The 14,702-nt window shown below is 55.9% G+C and overlaps 1 protein-coding gene and 1 non-coding gene across 11 annotated transcripts in view; both read right to left on the bottom strand.

The window, feature by feature from the left end:
- CSNK1D (casein kinase 1 delta) overlaps positions 1-14,702 on the bottom strand; it is a 40,079-nt gene that overhangs the window by 903 nt on the left and 24,474 nt on the right. For 3 of the 10 annotated variants that reach the window (XM_070226776.1, XM_070226782.1, XM_070226778.1), the window contains exons 4-10: positions 14,315-14,543; positions 13,695-13,865; positions 13,046-13,194; positions 10,902-11,073; positions 10,026-10,165; positions 6,624-6,688; positions 3,295-5,449 (exon numbers count right to left, since the gene is read on the bottom strand). In XM_070226776.1, coding sequence (XP_070082877.1) covers positions 6,656-6,688; positions 10,026-10,165; positions 10,902-11,073; positions 13,046-13,194; positions 13,695-13,865; positions 14,315-14,543 — 894 coding nt within the window. In that variant the 3' untranslated portion in view covers positions 3,295-5,449; positions 6,624-6,655. Of the gene's footprint in view, positions 1-20; positions 175-3,294; positions 5,450-6,623; positions 6,689-10,025; positions 10,166-10,901; positions 11,074-13,045; positions 13,195-13,694; positions 13,866-14,314; positions 14,544-14,702 lie in introns of those variants that run through there. The other 7 variants (XM_023651716.2, XM_070226779.1, XM_023651717.1 and 4 more) reach the window with 3 other exon arrangements.
- Positions 4,056-4,190, bottom strand: MIR9098 (microRNA mir-9098). Its single transcript, NR_128125.1, has one exon. It is a non-coding gene; the product is annotated as a microRNA mir-9098 (primary transcript).

Raw genomic sequence — 14,702 nt, 5'->3', positions numbered from 1 at the left:
CCCGGGTACCTCACACCCACCTGCCCTTGTGGCCAGCAGTGGCCTGCGTGGCTGGGAGCCCGGTCAGAGGCCGCTGGGGCCGCCTCAGTAGGTGGTGCGTCGCGGGCGCTGGGGACGGCAGCGGGCACCCTGGCGGGCCGCATGCAGCCGGAGAGATGCCACGTCCCTGCTCCTCTGCAATGAAAAGCAAGGGAGAGCTCACGTCTCCGGCCCAGCTACGGAGACATGGCCATGAGGGAGCTGCAGCTCCCCCTCCTCCACCCAGCCATCGGGCTCTGCAGGGAAGCCAGGCTCCTGCAGCTCAGGCGCAGTCCCTTGGCTCTGGGCACCCGCCCCATTGCCCCTTCTGGTCTTTCCGTCCCCTCTGCCAGGAGATGGGGCTATGGGTGGTGCTGGTAGTCACAAGGATCAAGATGAAGCCCTGCGTGTGCTTTCCTGGCCCTGTGTAAGGCGGTAAGGTGGGCCAGTCTGGGCTGCCAAGCCCTCAGGCCAGCCCCTGGGCGAAGCTAAGGCCGGGGCACCACCTTTGTCAGCTCTCAAAGGGTTGGCCCCAAATGTGTTCTCTGCAACTGCCTACCTGAGCCCGAGACTGGGAGGGAAAGGGAGGTGGAGGGTAGCCTGCCCACGCACCTCTCCCCAGCCGCCCCCCATCCCTCAGGGCCTGCTGGGGCTGTTCACACCGGCTTTGCTGGTCATGTGGAGTTATCCCAGGCTCCCTGGAAAGGGCCCAGTACCCTCCACTGGCATCTCCCCTCACTCTCATCCTAAGCTGCCTCAGCCCCTGCCAGCCAGGAGCAACAGGAAGTGGGTGTCCCCTCCTGTCCCCACACCTGCACCCAAACCAGCGATCCCCCAGTCATATTCTGGGGACACTATTAAGTGCTTTTGAGATGGTCAACATGTTGAGGTTCCTCTGCTTGGACTGGGACCCCACAGTTGGACCGAGGCTGGAGTCCCTGCACTCCAGGGTGGGCAAGAGCTCCACCACCCTCTCTGGGCCTCAGGAACATAGGCCCATCTGTCCCTTAGCCGGCACCTTGGTGGAGATGCTAGATGGACCCAAGGCCACCCCTGGCCCTGCCAGTAGCAACAACATCAGCTGGTTACATCATCCAGGGGCTCTACCCAGACTGGGGATTGGGGGTAGAGGGTGAGCAGATGATATTGTCAGCCTAGGTTTCTGGTTCCAAATATTTCCAGCTGTGCCCAAGACATGGAGACAGAGAACTTCCTGTCTTCAGGAAGGTGTGGCCACCAAGGGCCCTAAGAGGAGTTGAGGAGAGCAGTCAGTACTCTAGGGGACCAGGTGACCATGGACAGGGCTGCCCCTCACCCTCCAGACATCCCTGCCAAAGGAGACTCATACCCAGCATCCTATGAAGACTCCCTCACCACCACTGACGCAGACACTATGCTGAGGCCACTCTCAGTGGGTCCCTCGGCCCCTCCCCTCCTCAGAGGGTGCACACATCACTCTAAATCAGAGGCAAGGGGTACACGAGCAAGGGCCAGAGCTGGGGGAACCTGCCACACACACACACACACGTAATGGTGTATGCAGAAGAACACCTGGAAAATGCATGGAGGGCCCACGTTGGGGGAGCCTGGGGACAGGACCAGAAAGGGCCTGCCAGGCAGGCAGACCCTGCCATTCTGTGGCTGCCCGAGGGGCCTGCTGGTGACACTCCAGGGAGCAGCTGCTGAGACCTGCAAGGCCCACTCATGGGGTTTCCTGAGGGACTGCCCAGTTCTTCCCAGCACCTAAACTGTATCCTCAAGGACACAGAACATAGCGGACACTCCCCTGTAACCTCAAACACACCTTTACAAGTAGGATGGCGCCAAAGACAGGCACTACTTCCAGAGGTCACACCAGAAGGAGGCAGGAGCAGGACAGCAAGACAGGTCCCCTCCTCCAACACAGGGGTTCCAGGAGGGGTTCCAAGCACCCCTCTGTGGGGGTGAAGCCTAGGGGAGGGTGGGAGGTGGAGGCCAGGCCAGGACCCAGAGCACACTCATCCTGAGCAGTGAGCCTGTGACCCCAGTAAGGAAGACAGAGGTGGTGAGTGCTCTCCTAGCACCAAGGGGCCAGAGAACAGGATGGGCTGGCTCTGAGCAGAAGGCGTTGGGGGTCACCCTCTTGGTCTCAGTGGCAAGGTGAGAAGGGATGGGACAAGGAAGAGCTGGCTCTCTTCCAGGGACTACCAGGCACAGCCAGAGAAGCAGAAGAGGGAGGGAAGTGGGCAGGAGGTGGGGACACAGCTGCCCCTCCCATCCTTGGGGCAGAAGGGCAGGAATGCATGTCTCAACGGGGCTGCCACCAGTTTCCCTCCAGCTCACACATACAAGGCCAGTCTGTTCCAGAAGGCTCCAGCAACAAGTGGATGTGGACCAGGAAGTGCCACAGTTGCCAGGGCATAGTGCTGGGGGAGGGAAGCTCAAGAGCAGATGCAGGTGGATTAGGAGTTTGAGAGGGACCCCCAGCCAGACCTCAGAAGGGATGCAGGAGAGCAGCCTGCAAGCTTGTGGAGGAGAGGGGTAGCTTCCAGGGAGGTGTCTCTTCAGGTGTATCCAGCGGCCGCCTGCCCCTCACCACCTTGTCAACAGCGCGGCCCATCTGGAGCTCGCTGGGCCGGGGGAGGGCAGGGCTCTTGAGCTTCAGCAACTCAAGTGGGAGAGGGAAGCCAAGGCCATGGGCACAACTGACAGCAGACAGATAGATGCTGCCTTCTCAGATGCTTTGCCTACTGCTGCTGAGGACCACACCAGGGGAGGGGACAGTGCCTAGGCATGGGACATCATAGTAGTGGGGGAACGACAGGCTTGAGCACTGGTCCACACAGGGGCCCACTGGGAGCCACCTCACAAGAACTGTGTGCACCCCTCGTGGGCAGCAGGAATGCGGCATCATGCCAGCACCTCACTGTCCACTCCCCAGAAAATCAGCAGGCAGAAATACTTTCTGGCGGTGCCGCCCCGAGGGTCATGGAGGTCAGGGGCCCATTTCATAGTGATTAAGCCAGGGGAAAGGAGATCTTCAGAAACCCCAAAGTGGACGCGTGTGTCTGCATGGCCCACACGGGTGTCAGCTCCGGAAACATGACAGCAGCAGCCGTGTCCCCACCACATCCCCAGTCTCACTCTGTCTGCTCCCAACTGGTTCACACCACCACCAGCAGGCTGCGAGAGGACAGACCTGAACGCCCATTCTCAGAAAATTAAGTTTTCATGTGGTTAATCCACACACTGAAAACTCAAACTGATGAAATAAAGACCACATGGCAGGGGCAGGGAAAAGGTAGAAGTCATCATGAATTTATTATTTACACGGTGGTCAAGTACACACACACAGTGTTCACACAAACGCGTAGTTTAGAGACTGGCCACCGATACACAGGTTGATACAGACATTCCACTACATTTCTGGGAGGACAACAACCGTCCACAAGCACACCGCTGAGGACTCAAGATCAGAGCCCACCTTCGAAATGGAATCTGGCAATTTCACGCCGAAATCTGGAAGCAGAATGTGGGAAGGCTGCCCGGTCTCATCTCTGACACTACATGGGGGGGCTGCAGCTGCTAACACCTCACCAAGAGGGGGAAGCCGACCTCTGAAGGTAGCATGGGGCCACAATGAAAGCCCCAAACTCGCTCTGACCCACCCAAGCTCCTTGTGCACTCCAGAGACACAGCCCCACCTGGCCAAGTCCCCACACCCCAAAACACTTACACAATAGCCCACTCAGGATACAGAACACAGCAGACAGCCACACTCTGCACTATCAACGCACACCACTCCTGTGCCAGGGGACTTTGGGGGTGGGAAGGGAACTTACAGATGCCAATACCTTTTAGGTCCCTACCTTCCTATGAGCGCCCGTTTTCAAACAGAACACTCTGCAGTGGGGTGACAGAAGAAACATGAAAGTATCTATGAATATATACTGCACCTCATTTCCCGAGATGGGGGACTCCTTTCTACTGGCTGCTACCACCACCTGGTGCCTCTGTTACAAGACAAGGGTGAAGGGAGGAGTGAAGAGCATCTCAGGAAAACCCCCAGGAGCCTGGCCACCTCAGGATCTTTGTGGCAAGACTCAGCGCCACCCCACTTCTTGACCTCTGGGGTTCACTACGTCCCGACCAAGGTCATGAGAGTGCATGACACCACACCCTGCTGGATGATCAGGTCATGCAAGTCCCCCGCTTCTTCGCACTTCAGAGTGGATTCCCTTGGCCCCGCTGGCCTTTCTGGGCAAACCCGGCACCTGGGGCGGCCGGCCACGTCCCTGGTTTTGAGCACACAGATGTTAACACAGACTAGGGGTCAATCTGCATGGGTGATATTTACAGTCTGTTTAGAAAATTCTCAAATTCAAAGGCATTGAGGCAACAACCACCACCAAAACCACCACACACGACCCCAGGGAGGGGTCCGACGTCTCCTGGTTGGCAACCCTCTCCTGAGGGCTCAGTGACACACACACAAAGCATCGACTTCTGTGGTCTTCAGTGCTCGGCCTCCTTCTTGCCATGTCTGGGAAGATGAGGTGGCAGTGCTGCTCTGCCGGGAAGCACCCGCCGTGCCCTTGCTAACTGCTCTGACGATTCCAAGAATCCTAGTGGGTCCGTGCTGCGCAGGCATTTTAGTTTACGGTGGGGAAGGGAGAGTGACAGCCAAAACTAGGTTAATGAGGTCACAAGACACACAGCACACACACGTTACTTACATACACGGATACATGTGATAATTTCTGATGAGAAAATTCCCTCTCCACAGCAGACCGCACAACACAACAAAGACACCAAGCACAGATCACTGAAATTCGCGTTGTGTTCCACGCCCCGTCTCACTCCATTCTACACGAACTCCACGGCAGCATCTCTGTTTCAGGACTCTTTAAAGTCAACGTCTTTTTAAGACCGCAAAAAGACAAGAAAGAAACAATAAAAAGACAGATTTCTTTACACAGATTTAAGCCAATAATTTTTAGCAAAATGATACAAAACTGTCTTAACCAAGTAGAAGATCGGTAGTTACAGTAGACTCGTCAGGGAGCAGGGCGTACCACCACTGGAGGGAGAACTGAAAGGCCCGCGGATGGGAGTCTGATTCTCTCTGCGATTGTCTCTCACTCTGCTTTTCTTCCCAGCCCCGTCAGACCGGAGTTCACTCACGGCGGGGGCTCAGGGGTGGCCCCTGGCGACAGCAGCGCTGGGAGTCTGTCGGTCTAGTTTGTCTTTTGTTTCCCCCCGGGCATCACTGGGGGGTGGCCTGGAGAGCTCCCGGTGTTAGCGTTTCGGTTCTAGACCGGGGGCGTGTCACTAGGAAAGCCATTGTAAGAGGAGATCAGCCATGCATTGTGTGTGCCCTTCAGAGCAGAAAGGAGCGTTCTCATCGGTGCACGACAGACTGAAGACCACTGGGAGCCACCCGACCAGGAATCTGTCGGAGCCAAAGCACAAGAGAAGGTCAGCATGAGGCCAGAGCAAAGGGCCGGTCAGTCTTGGGAACAAAACACCAGTGACAGCACCTGGGAGAGAGGGGATACCGATGCCGCCTGGCCCCACACTGGACGCCCGCACCCCTAGCCATTCCAGAAGGTCCCTCTGCAGCCAGGATGTGTGCTCAGCAGAACAAGTGACAGGAAGATGGGGAAGGAAGAAGAGGCATGCAGGCCAGGAGGCCTGGTGGCTGTGGAGCCAAGAAGCTCATGAACGACGGACCAGAGTCCAAGTGGAGAAGAGATACTGGCTCCCAGCCTCCTTCCTGGAAAGTAACCTGGTGTTTTGAAAACAGGGACCAGGCTCCCTGTGGGCACTGGGATTCCTCTCTGGGGAAGACGTGACAAGCAGTTCCCATCAAGATGTTTCCAAGAGTGCAGTCATATTAAAACTGCAGCAGGTCTCTCATAGCGGCACTGAGCCTGACCGAAGCTGCAAGCCCTTGGTTGGAAGGTGGAGCCGACAGAGACAGCTTGCACGCCCAGCCATGCACCAACGGCAAGGGAGCAGGTGGCTGTGGCTGATGGGTTAATACAGACGACAGCATGGACGAGATGCTGGGCAGAGACCAAGTTCGAAAAGAAAAACAAAACGAGGAAGACAGAAATAAATGCAAAGGGAAGAGAGATGACAAAGCCAGGACGGGCAGAGACCATCAGGAGCCTCACGCAGCAAGAGCATAAGACCCCCACCAAGCACGGCCCCCTCAGTGGAGCACGACATGACACATCCCGACACCAGGGCAGAGCGGCTCGAGGGTTCTGGGGCCACTGGAGCCAAGCGCAAGTGCAGAGCCCTGGGCTCCTGCTCCCCACACGCACTCCCGACTTGAGACTGCCGTGGGGACCAAAGGCCAACGCACAGTGGGCAGGGTCCTGGGGTCACCCTGTTTGGGGACTCTCTGTGGTCTGCTTGCCCCCAGACTGGGCAGCTGACTGCAGCTGCTCTGGAATCCACATGAGGAAGAGACCTGGGCGGAGGGGCCTCGCTCTACCTCAGCACCTGGCATGCAAGCCCGAACCCACCTGCGTGCTCCCACAGGCAGGTGAGGGGTGGCCGGCCCCCACCCCGCCCCGGTGCCTGCTGTCTGTGAGACCCGACGTGAGCACACTCACCCAGTGCTGCCTTCCAACGGGGAGACGTGCAGCTACTTGCCGTGGTGTTCGAAAGGAATGCTATTCTGAGGTGGGGGGAAAAGACAGCTGTTGGTAAGGGTTCTGCCAGCCGGATCAGCATGTAAGGCGCTCCTGTTTCCACAAGTGCTTCCTCACCTCAACCAGGTCCACCGCCACTGGCCAGGGCCGCCTCAGAGGAGACCCCAGAACTGCCTAGGAGCTCAGCCTCGCCCCTCTCTGAGCGGCCCCTGCAGCCACTGCTGCTCCTCTAGAATGAACCTGTTATTAATGAGGCCAACAAGGGACCAGGACAGACCCCTTCTAACTCCTCACACAGTAAGAGAATCTGATGCCCAGACGGCGGCCCCTACAAAAGCTCTCAGCACTCACGGCTCCGCAAGGCCTTGCTCACTGCTCAGAACAGCCTGTGCTTGGGCAGGTGGGGAGGACAGCCACCTCACTGTGACACACAGACTGGACACATTTCCTCGCTGACACAAGGAAGAAGATGGAGCTATGAAGCTTACTGGGGGGGGATGGATTAAAACAAATAAATCAAAAGGAGTAATTGACACCAGGGACCAGTATTACGTTTTATCAACAGTGCTGGACTGATGAGGCCCTTTCTTCTCACAAAGAGAAAAAACCCGCAAATAGAGCCACCCACCAGATGCCCTTTAGGCTCCACATCATTCTAGCAGAAGAGGCTGAACTTGCAAGCCAGGGTCGGGAATGCAGGGACTGTGGCCCGAGGGCTGATCTAGCACAAGCTGCCCTTGAGAAGCAAGTAGGGGCAAGGAGGAGTAGCCACTCTCCTGCAAAGTCTGAGTGCCATGGGGTCAGGACAAGGGACACGGGTGTCAACGGCCCCTGCCCACACCCAGCTGCAGAGGGTGCAGGCCGGCTGGCGGCTCTGAGCGCCTTACTGCTGACGATGAACTACTTCCCTGGACTTAGTGCATCTGCACAGGAGGTACCACCTCCTCCTGGAGGGGCATAAAGAACCAAGGAACAGCAGCCATGGAGGAAGCCAACAGGAGGCGCTGTGTTGGGGCCTGCATGCACGGTGCCTGCGTCTCCAGCTCCCCCTGACAGACGCACTGATGCTCCCACTTTCACCTCACTTTCTTTGAGAGGCATGAGTGTGAATGGAGGCTAGAGGATCGTAAAAGCTGGAGCAACCCTACTCGCTCTATAACTGCCAAACCACCAGGAAAGACATCGGGGGCAGCCCCTGGGCTAAGCCTCTTGCTGTCCTGCAGGGACACGGATCACGCCCTTGGAGGGCCAAGAGCCTTTCACAGTCTCCTAAGGAAGAGCACCCGTGGTGACCAGGAAAACCCGAAGGAAAGAGCCGTTCCCAGGACGGGTGCAGTGGGACACACCCCCAAGGGCTGTGTCCCGAACCTGAAGATTCTAAGAAAATCTTCAGGGTGACCAGTGACAAAAGCTAAAGTGCTTCTTTGGAGAGAAACACCCCCAAGTCGCTTCTCTCTGAGACTTTTAGCTACATTTTAGACCCCCATTGTCCTTCTTCATATGGAAAGCAAAAGGAGAGCACAAGAGAACAAAGATGCATGATTCCAAGTTCTAAGCTCGCCTCAGCTGGGTAAGACTTCACAGGAAGGACCTCGGATCTGTGTGTGGTCAGTGCTCAGGGGGCAGCGGGCCAAGGCTGGCCACGTGGTAAAGAGGAGGTTGGACTCGGACCCATAACTGTCCCACACCCGCAGGACTTTCTGACTCTTTCATTTCTTTCAGTGATCCCAAATCCATCAGACACTTAGTTTTAAAAAAAAAAAAAAGTTAAGCCTGTCCCTTCTTTAGTCTTTGCTAGCTGAGCCCCTGACATGCAGATGTCAAGTCTAGACAGAGTCCCCAGCATCTACAGGCCCAAGCTGTCCCTGCCTTAGGTGTTCTGGGGCCACACACCCGGGCCCTCTTGCCAAGCTCGCCAGGCAGACCCCTCCCAGGACATGCTCCCAACTGCTGACTCACGGGTTCCAGGGCGCATGGGAAGAAACCCATTAAGCCCTTTCTGTGTCCTGAGGCGAGGGAGGAAGGGTGTGGGGCCGGGTGCCACAAGAGGCCCAGTTTCATTACCCTGACTAGACCCCTCAAAGCCCCACAATTCAAACTACTTGCATCTTCAGTCTCTTTGGGAAAAAAGTTACTGCACAAAAACAACTCATTTCCAGTAGAATAATCAGTAAATTAGAAGAGTTTGGTAAAACTATTCACTTCACTTAATTAAAAAGAAGGTGGTCAGGAGCCCTCCCTCTGCCTGGGCACACCTTGCTCCTCTGCCGGAAGACCAGCCAGACACGCAGAACTGAGGTTCCAGGCAGTCCTCACAGACCCCACGAATACTTTCAACCCACTCAATGCAGCTACAAGCTGCACCCAGTGACAAGCAAGCACCGGCAGCAGGGCCTAGGGGCCAACTCCTAAACTAGAGGCCTCACAGTGAACCAGAGAGGTGCTCCCAGTGCATTCCTGAAACCCACGCTGCCCACCTGACCGACACCCACAGGGTGCTCACTGAAGCAGAACAAAAGGCCCAGCTTAGCCAAGTTCTTGACCTACCAAGGCCCCACTTGGCCAAGTTCTTGACCTACCAAGGCCCCCCACCCAGCCCATGGAGGGGAGCCTGAAAACTATTTGAGAAAAACAGTCAGCATGTACACAAAGGGCTGTTCTGGTGAGAGAGGCTCGTTAGCGAACGCAGAACAGCAGCTACAAAAGCCAGAGTGGGAAGAGGATGTGGGTGGAGGAAGTGGTGGAGATTCGCTCAGCTGGGCCTAGGCTGCCTGTGCCTGCATTGCCCACCCACCTCCATCATGCAGCACGCCGTTTCTCTGAGCACACTGGCCTCCGGAGAGAGCAGACAGACAGGGACATCAAAAGACGGGAACGATCACCTCACAGCACATCGCCAGACCCTGGGCAGCCTCTGTCCAGGCCACCTTACAGTGACTGCCAGCAACCCCCGCCCCACTAGGCTCTCTAAGGGAGTGCCTTGGCCAACAAGAATGAGGAAACAGTCTCAAAGGCTGGGTGTGCCTATGACAGACAAATGGTGCAAGCAGGTGTGGCGTCTCCAGTCTGAATAAGGAAGACTGCAGGGCCTCCAAGGCCGGCTTGGGGCTGGGGGGCCACACAGAGGGCAACAGAAGAGAAAAGCCCTGTTATCTGCCCCAGCACAGGTGGGGAGCTGAGCCCTTCACCCGCACAGCTTGTCTCTAAGGTTCTCCACCAATGGGCTGAACACCAAGAGGGGAGGGAGGAAAGAAACCCTCCAAAACCCTCACCCTACTCTGCTTGGAGCTCGTGAGACTAGTCCGAACACGAGGAAGTCGGTGGCCCACAGCGTCCTGACCTCGGCGAGCTCAGAGAGCGTACCTGTGAGGTGGACATGCGGGAGGTATCTTGTCGGCCCGTGAGATCCGACGAGGAGATGTTCACAGGGGCGCCGCGGTGCAGGCGCATACTCACTTTCCGCTCTCTTTCCATGCCCGACACAGGCCGAGGAGAGGTGTTAGCTGAAGGAGGGGGAGACAGGGGGAAGAGGTCTCAAAATGCGGCCCCACAGTCAGCATGAGGGGGTCTCTCCTTGGGAGCTGTGTCTAACAAGGACCCTCACCTGCCTCAGCATCAGTATAGAATAAGCTGTGGGCGGGCTGGGCACCAGACTTCATCTCACTAGATTTTCAGGGCAGCAACAGGTGATTGGCCCCCAGCCGACGCAGCACTGCCTGAACCCTAATTTCTAGGTCAGCATCAGTGGGCAGGGCCCACGAAGAACCACAGGACACCAGTGCGTGGCTTCGGGCTGACCTTCCCAGGAGCAAAGTATCAGGCGTCTGGTGGAAGGGCAGCCCAGGCCTCTACGCTTACGATGACTGTCACAGATGGGGAAGGGGAAATGGGTATCAAGAGGTTTCTGGGGGAGGAATCTGTGTCATGAGAAGGAGGAGAAGCAATAGCAACAGAGCTTTCAGGCAACTCAATCCTTCAAGAGACCAAGTCCTGTGAAATGAATGTTCCCAAAGGCACTGTCCCAGGCTGTTCCCTGAACAGTCTATCCTCAGGAACAACAGTTGACATGAACGAAGATGTACATGGCATCACCCACGAGCTGCAGCTGCCCCAACTCTGTGCACAGAGCTGGCTCCTGACTAGGTCACACAGCTGGAGTCTCCAGAGCGACCAACACACAAAGGCCCCCAGCGTCTGCTGAGGGGCAGGGGGATGTGGTGTGAGCAGTGGGCCACTCACCAGTGTGTGAGGTAGGGGTGAGGGGTGTGGGAGGAGCCACTTCTTGTGTCCCTCTCAGCCGGCCTGAGGCTGTGGAAGGGAGGCCACGGGTGGCTGGATTTCGTGAGTGTCTCAATCGCTCCTCTCGGTCCCGACGTTCCCGCTCAGCATCGTCAGCTGCCCGGCTGGCACCCTAAGAAGGAAAGAGGATAAGATCAGAACTGAACTGGGTTTGGTGAAAAACAACCCAAGGCCCTTGGCTACCCCCTGCAACTCAAGAAAACAACAGGGGCATCTGGGACAAGACTGCCCATGAAGCTCCCCACAGCAAACCAGCAAGTCAGAACAAGATGAGGCATCCTGTGTCTTTCCAACACAGCAGGGGAACCCCCACTCCATCACCACAGCACTGTCTAAAACCCCAAACACCCGCAGCAGCTGGGTGACCCTCTTCTCTGTGAACATTCACATACAGACAGGAAATTGTCTGAGGTCAGAGGTAGGCCCAACATGGTGCCAGTTGGGGGAGTCTGAGAAGCAGGTGTGAGTGGTGGCAACCAGCGCCCAGACTCACGGCCCATGGCGACTGTTGCATCGTGGTGATGCCAGCAACATCATGCACACGTGACGAGGAGGCCCGCAGCCGGGTTTGTCCTGGGAGGGCCCGTGTGGTGGACACTGCTAAACAAGGTTTGCTCCCAGCACAAACAGCTAGTTATGCTTTCAGTGACTAACAAACCAGTTGCACAGGGGATTTGATTTTAATTCGTTAGGCTAAGGTACCCATCACGCTAAAGGTTACATCGCAACCACCAGTGCTCTAAGGCAAGGGTCTGCAAACTTCAGCCCACAGGCCAAACTCAGCACCCTCTGTTTCTGCAAAGAAAGTCGTACTGGCATAGCCTCGCCTCCTCACTTACGCACTGCCTACTACAGCTTTCCGTCTACGATGCAGAGTTGAGTGGCTGTGACACTGTGCAGGCTGCAAAGTCAAAATTATTTACTATCTAGTCCTTTAAAGAAAAGGTTTGCTGAGCCCTGCTAAAAGGGATGACAACGTTAAAACCAGCAGCTTCAAGTGGCTCTGGCAGGAGGTCCACCCTGATGTCCAGACTCTGGGTGATCTGCAGTACCACTACCAGGGCTGTCCTTTACAGGCCAACGCAGCAGAGGGGCCTGGCTCCTGAGCCACCATGTCCTGCAGGGTGCTCTCCTCCCAGCACCTGCCTCTGCCCTGGATGGCACAGACCAGGTCTGGGTCAGGCTGGCTCTGCCGACTGGATCCCTATTCACGGAGGCTGCAGCCACTGCCACCACCTGGTTCCTGTATGGGCACCCCTGCACCCGCAAGGCTGTGTGGGACAAGGCCTTCTCTTACTGTACACCCTCTGAAGAGGAGGGTCTGCTCCTCCATCAGATTTTGTTGTCCCAGAGAGATTCCAATTTCTGTTTTAAACTCATAACTAAATAGAAGAATAGGAAGTGGAAGTTCCAAAAAACCGAATTCTGGCAGTGGTATCCAAAGATTAATTATTTAAACTCATAAAACCGACTCACGGATGGGTGGCCAAACTCAGACATAAGGTGCAGCGCCTCCCCAGGCCACCTACCCAGCTCAGAGGCCTGGTCACTCAGTCAGAGGGAGGAGGCAGCAGGTTCCCACCCCACCAGTGGGAGCCCTTAGCCTTGGCCACACCCTCCTGCACCAACAACATGTGAGCACCATGCCTCAACATCACAGGTGGTCAAAGGCTCTTAGGATTGATGACAATGATAAAATGACCTCTCACCTAAAGACAACTTAGCATTCAAGTAAGAGCTTTGGTTCTGGGCAGACGTGCACCTGTGGACACTCTACGAGTGGCCCCTGGCTGCCCACACCCCCTGAACCCAACACTCCTGTTGTGGCCACGTGGTGCCTTCTCTGCTTTCCCTCGACGGGCATCTTGCTCTTGCCCTCAGGCAAACCTAATATAGGCCACGGCCCTACTAGGTACACTCGGCTCCCCCAGCGCAGTGAATTAGCCTTCAGAACCCAGACTTTGGATAGCACGGCTCCACACAAAAGACACAGCCGTGGACGCGTCAGCCACTGGCAGCCTTTTGCTGACCTGGCTGTTCCTCCTTCCATACTGAAAAGTGAGTGAGTCGACAGTGCCACTTACAAACTTGAGCATGTTCCAGTCGAACACATAGTCATAGGAGAAACCCTGGCGATGGAAAAGGTTCCTGAATAGCTGTCTCAGGTACGAGTAGTCAGGTTTATCATCAAAACGCAAGGAACGGCAGAAATTCAGGTACGTGGCAAACTCAGCTGCAAAACAAGGAGATGCAGAGCTAACAGGTAATAATCCCACGTGGACCCACGTGGAGTGTGTCAACGTTACCATTTACCATCCACTGCTATACACTGAGGGTGTGAGAGAGGGAAACTGAAATACTTGTTAGATTTGGAAGACTCTAGGCCTCAGGAAAGTTTCACAAAGTTTCAGAAAATTCAGCATCACAGGGCACAATTTAATCTCAACTGAGGCATTTATCCTAGGGGCAGTCCCACAAAAATAAAGGGAACTCCCTGAGCTATGGCCACCTGTCCGCTTTCCACCTTCCTAACCAAACAGGGTCAGGAGGGGTCTCCAGGAGCCAGCCTGTGTGTGTGTGTGTCTGCCTGCCTTGTTCGCCTCCCACAGCCTCACAGCCTCCCATAGAGGCACTGGGGAAATATGCCAGGAAAGGAGGGGCTGCTGTTACCCTCCTCCCACAGAAACCACAGGAGGGAGGGGGCCGGCTCGGCACACCCACTCGAGAACTCACAAGGGTAGCCTTTACATAACACTTCAATGGGAGTAGACATCTTCTTCTCACTAATCCTCTCGTACTTCTGTCTCTTGGTGGCAGCCTTCAGCCCCTGCCAGGGCAGAGAGCCCAGGTTGAAGTACATGAGCACATAACCCAGTGACTCCAGGTCATCCCTTCGAGATTGTTCTGGAAAGACAAGGGAAACGGATCAAGGACGGCACATGTGCACTTGCAGCAGCAAAGCAAAAGGCCCCAGGCAGACACTTACTACGGAAATGAACTTTAAAAATCATAAAAAATATACACGGATTCTCTGGTTTCACCAGAAGCTGCCCCTGACGTGCTGTCAGGAAATTCTCCAACACCCCAGACGAGCACCGTCAGTGTCACAGCTGTTAGAAAGTCCATCATTTACCTGCCTCACCACACCTCACAAAACAAGGTTTCCAGAGTCCCTGAAGCCTCCCTGAAACCTTCGATACAAAGGTTTGATGACAGCCTCCACATCAAACATGCTGACCACCCCCAGGGTCCCCCAAGAGGCTGGCCTTTCCCTGAGCTGAGAGATGGACATGCCCATGGCAGCGTAGGTCAGGGACCAGGGGCACAGGAGAGCCCACCACCCACGGGCTCACCGATGCCAAGATGCGTGTTGATGGAGGCGTACCGCGCCGTCCCTGTGAGGTTCTTGTTCTCGCGGTAGGGGATGTGCTGGTGGGTCCTGGCATCCCGGTACTTCTTGGCCAGCCCAAAGTCTATGATGTAGACCAGGTTGCCCTTCTTCCCCAGTCCCATAAGAAAGTTATCTGGCTTCACATCTCGGTGGATGAAGTTCTTTGAATGAATGTATTCAATACGACTAATCTGCAGGTAGAGAAGCAGTGGTCAAAGATCAAATCCCAGGGGGCAGCCTTGGAAAAGGAGTCTGCTTGGCAGAGCAAGGGCCATGCCTGGGCATGCTCTGTACCCCTTAGCCCAACAGAGTAACTCAATAATCTGGAGGACACTCAACTGACCACCTTC

Source organism: Equus caballus, chromosome 11 (genome assembly GCF_041296265.1).
Source record: "Equus caballus isolate H_3958 breed thoroughbred chromosome 11, TB-T2T, whole genome shotgun sequence".
In the NCBI taxonomy this organism is placed as follows: Eukaryota; Metazoa; Chordata; class Mammalia; order Perissodactyla; family Equidae; genus Equus; species Equus caballus.
The sequence above is the reverse complement of the archived record's forward strand: the minus strand, read 5'-3'. Positions and strand labels throughout refer to the sequence as shown.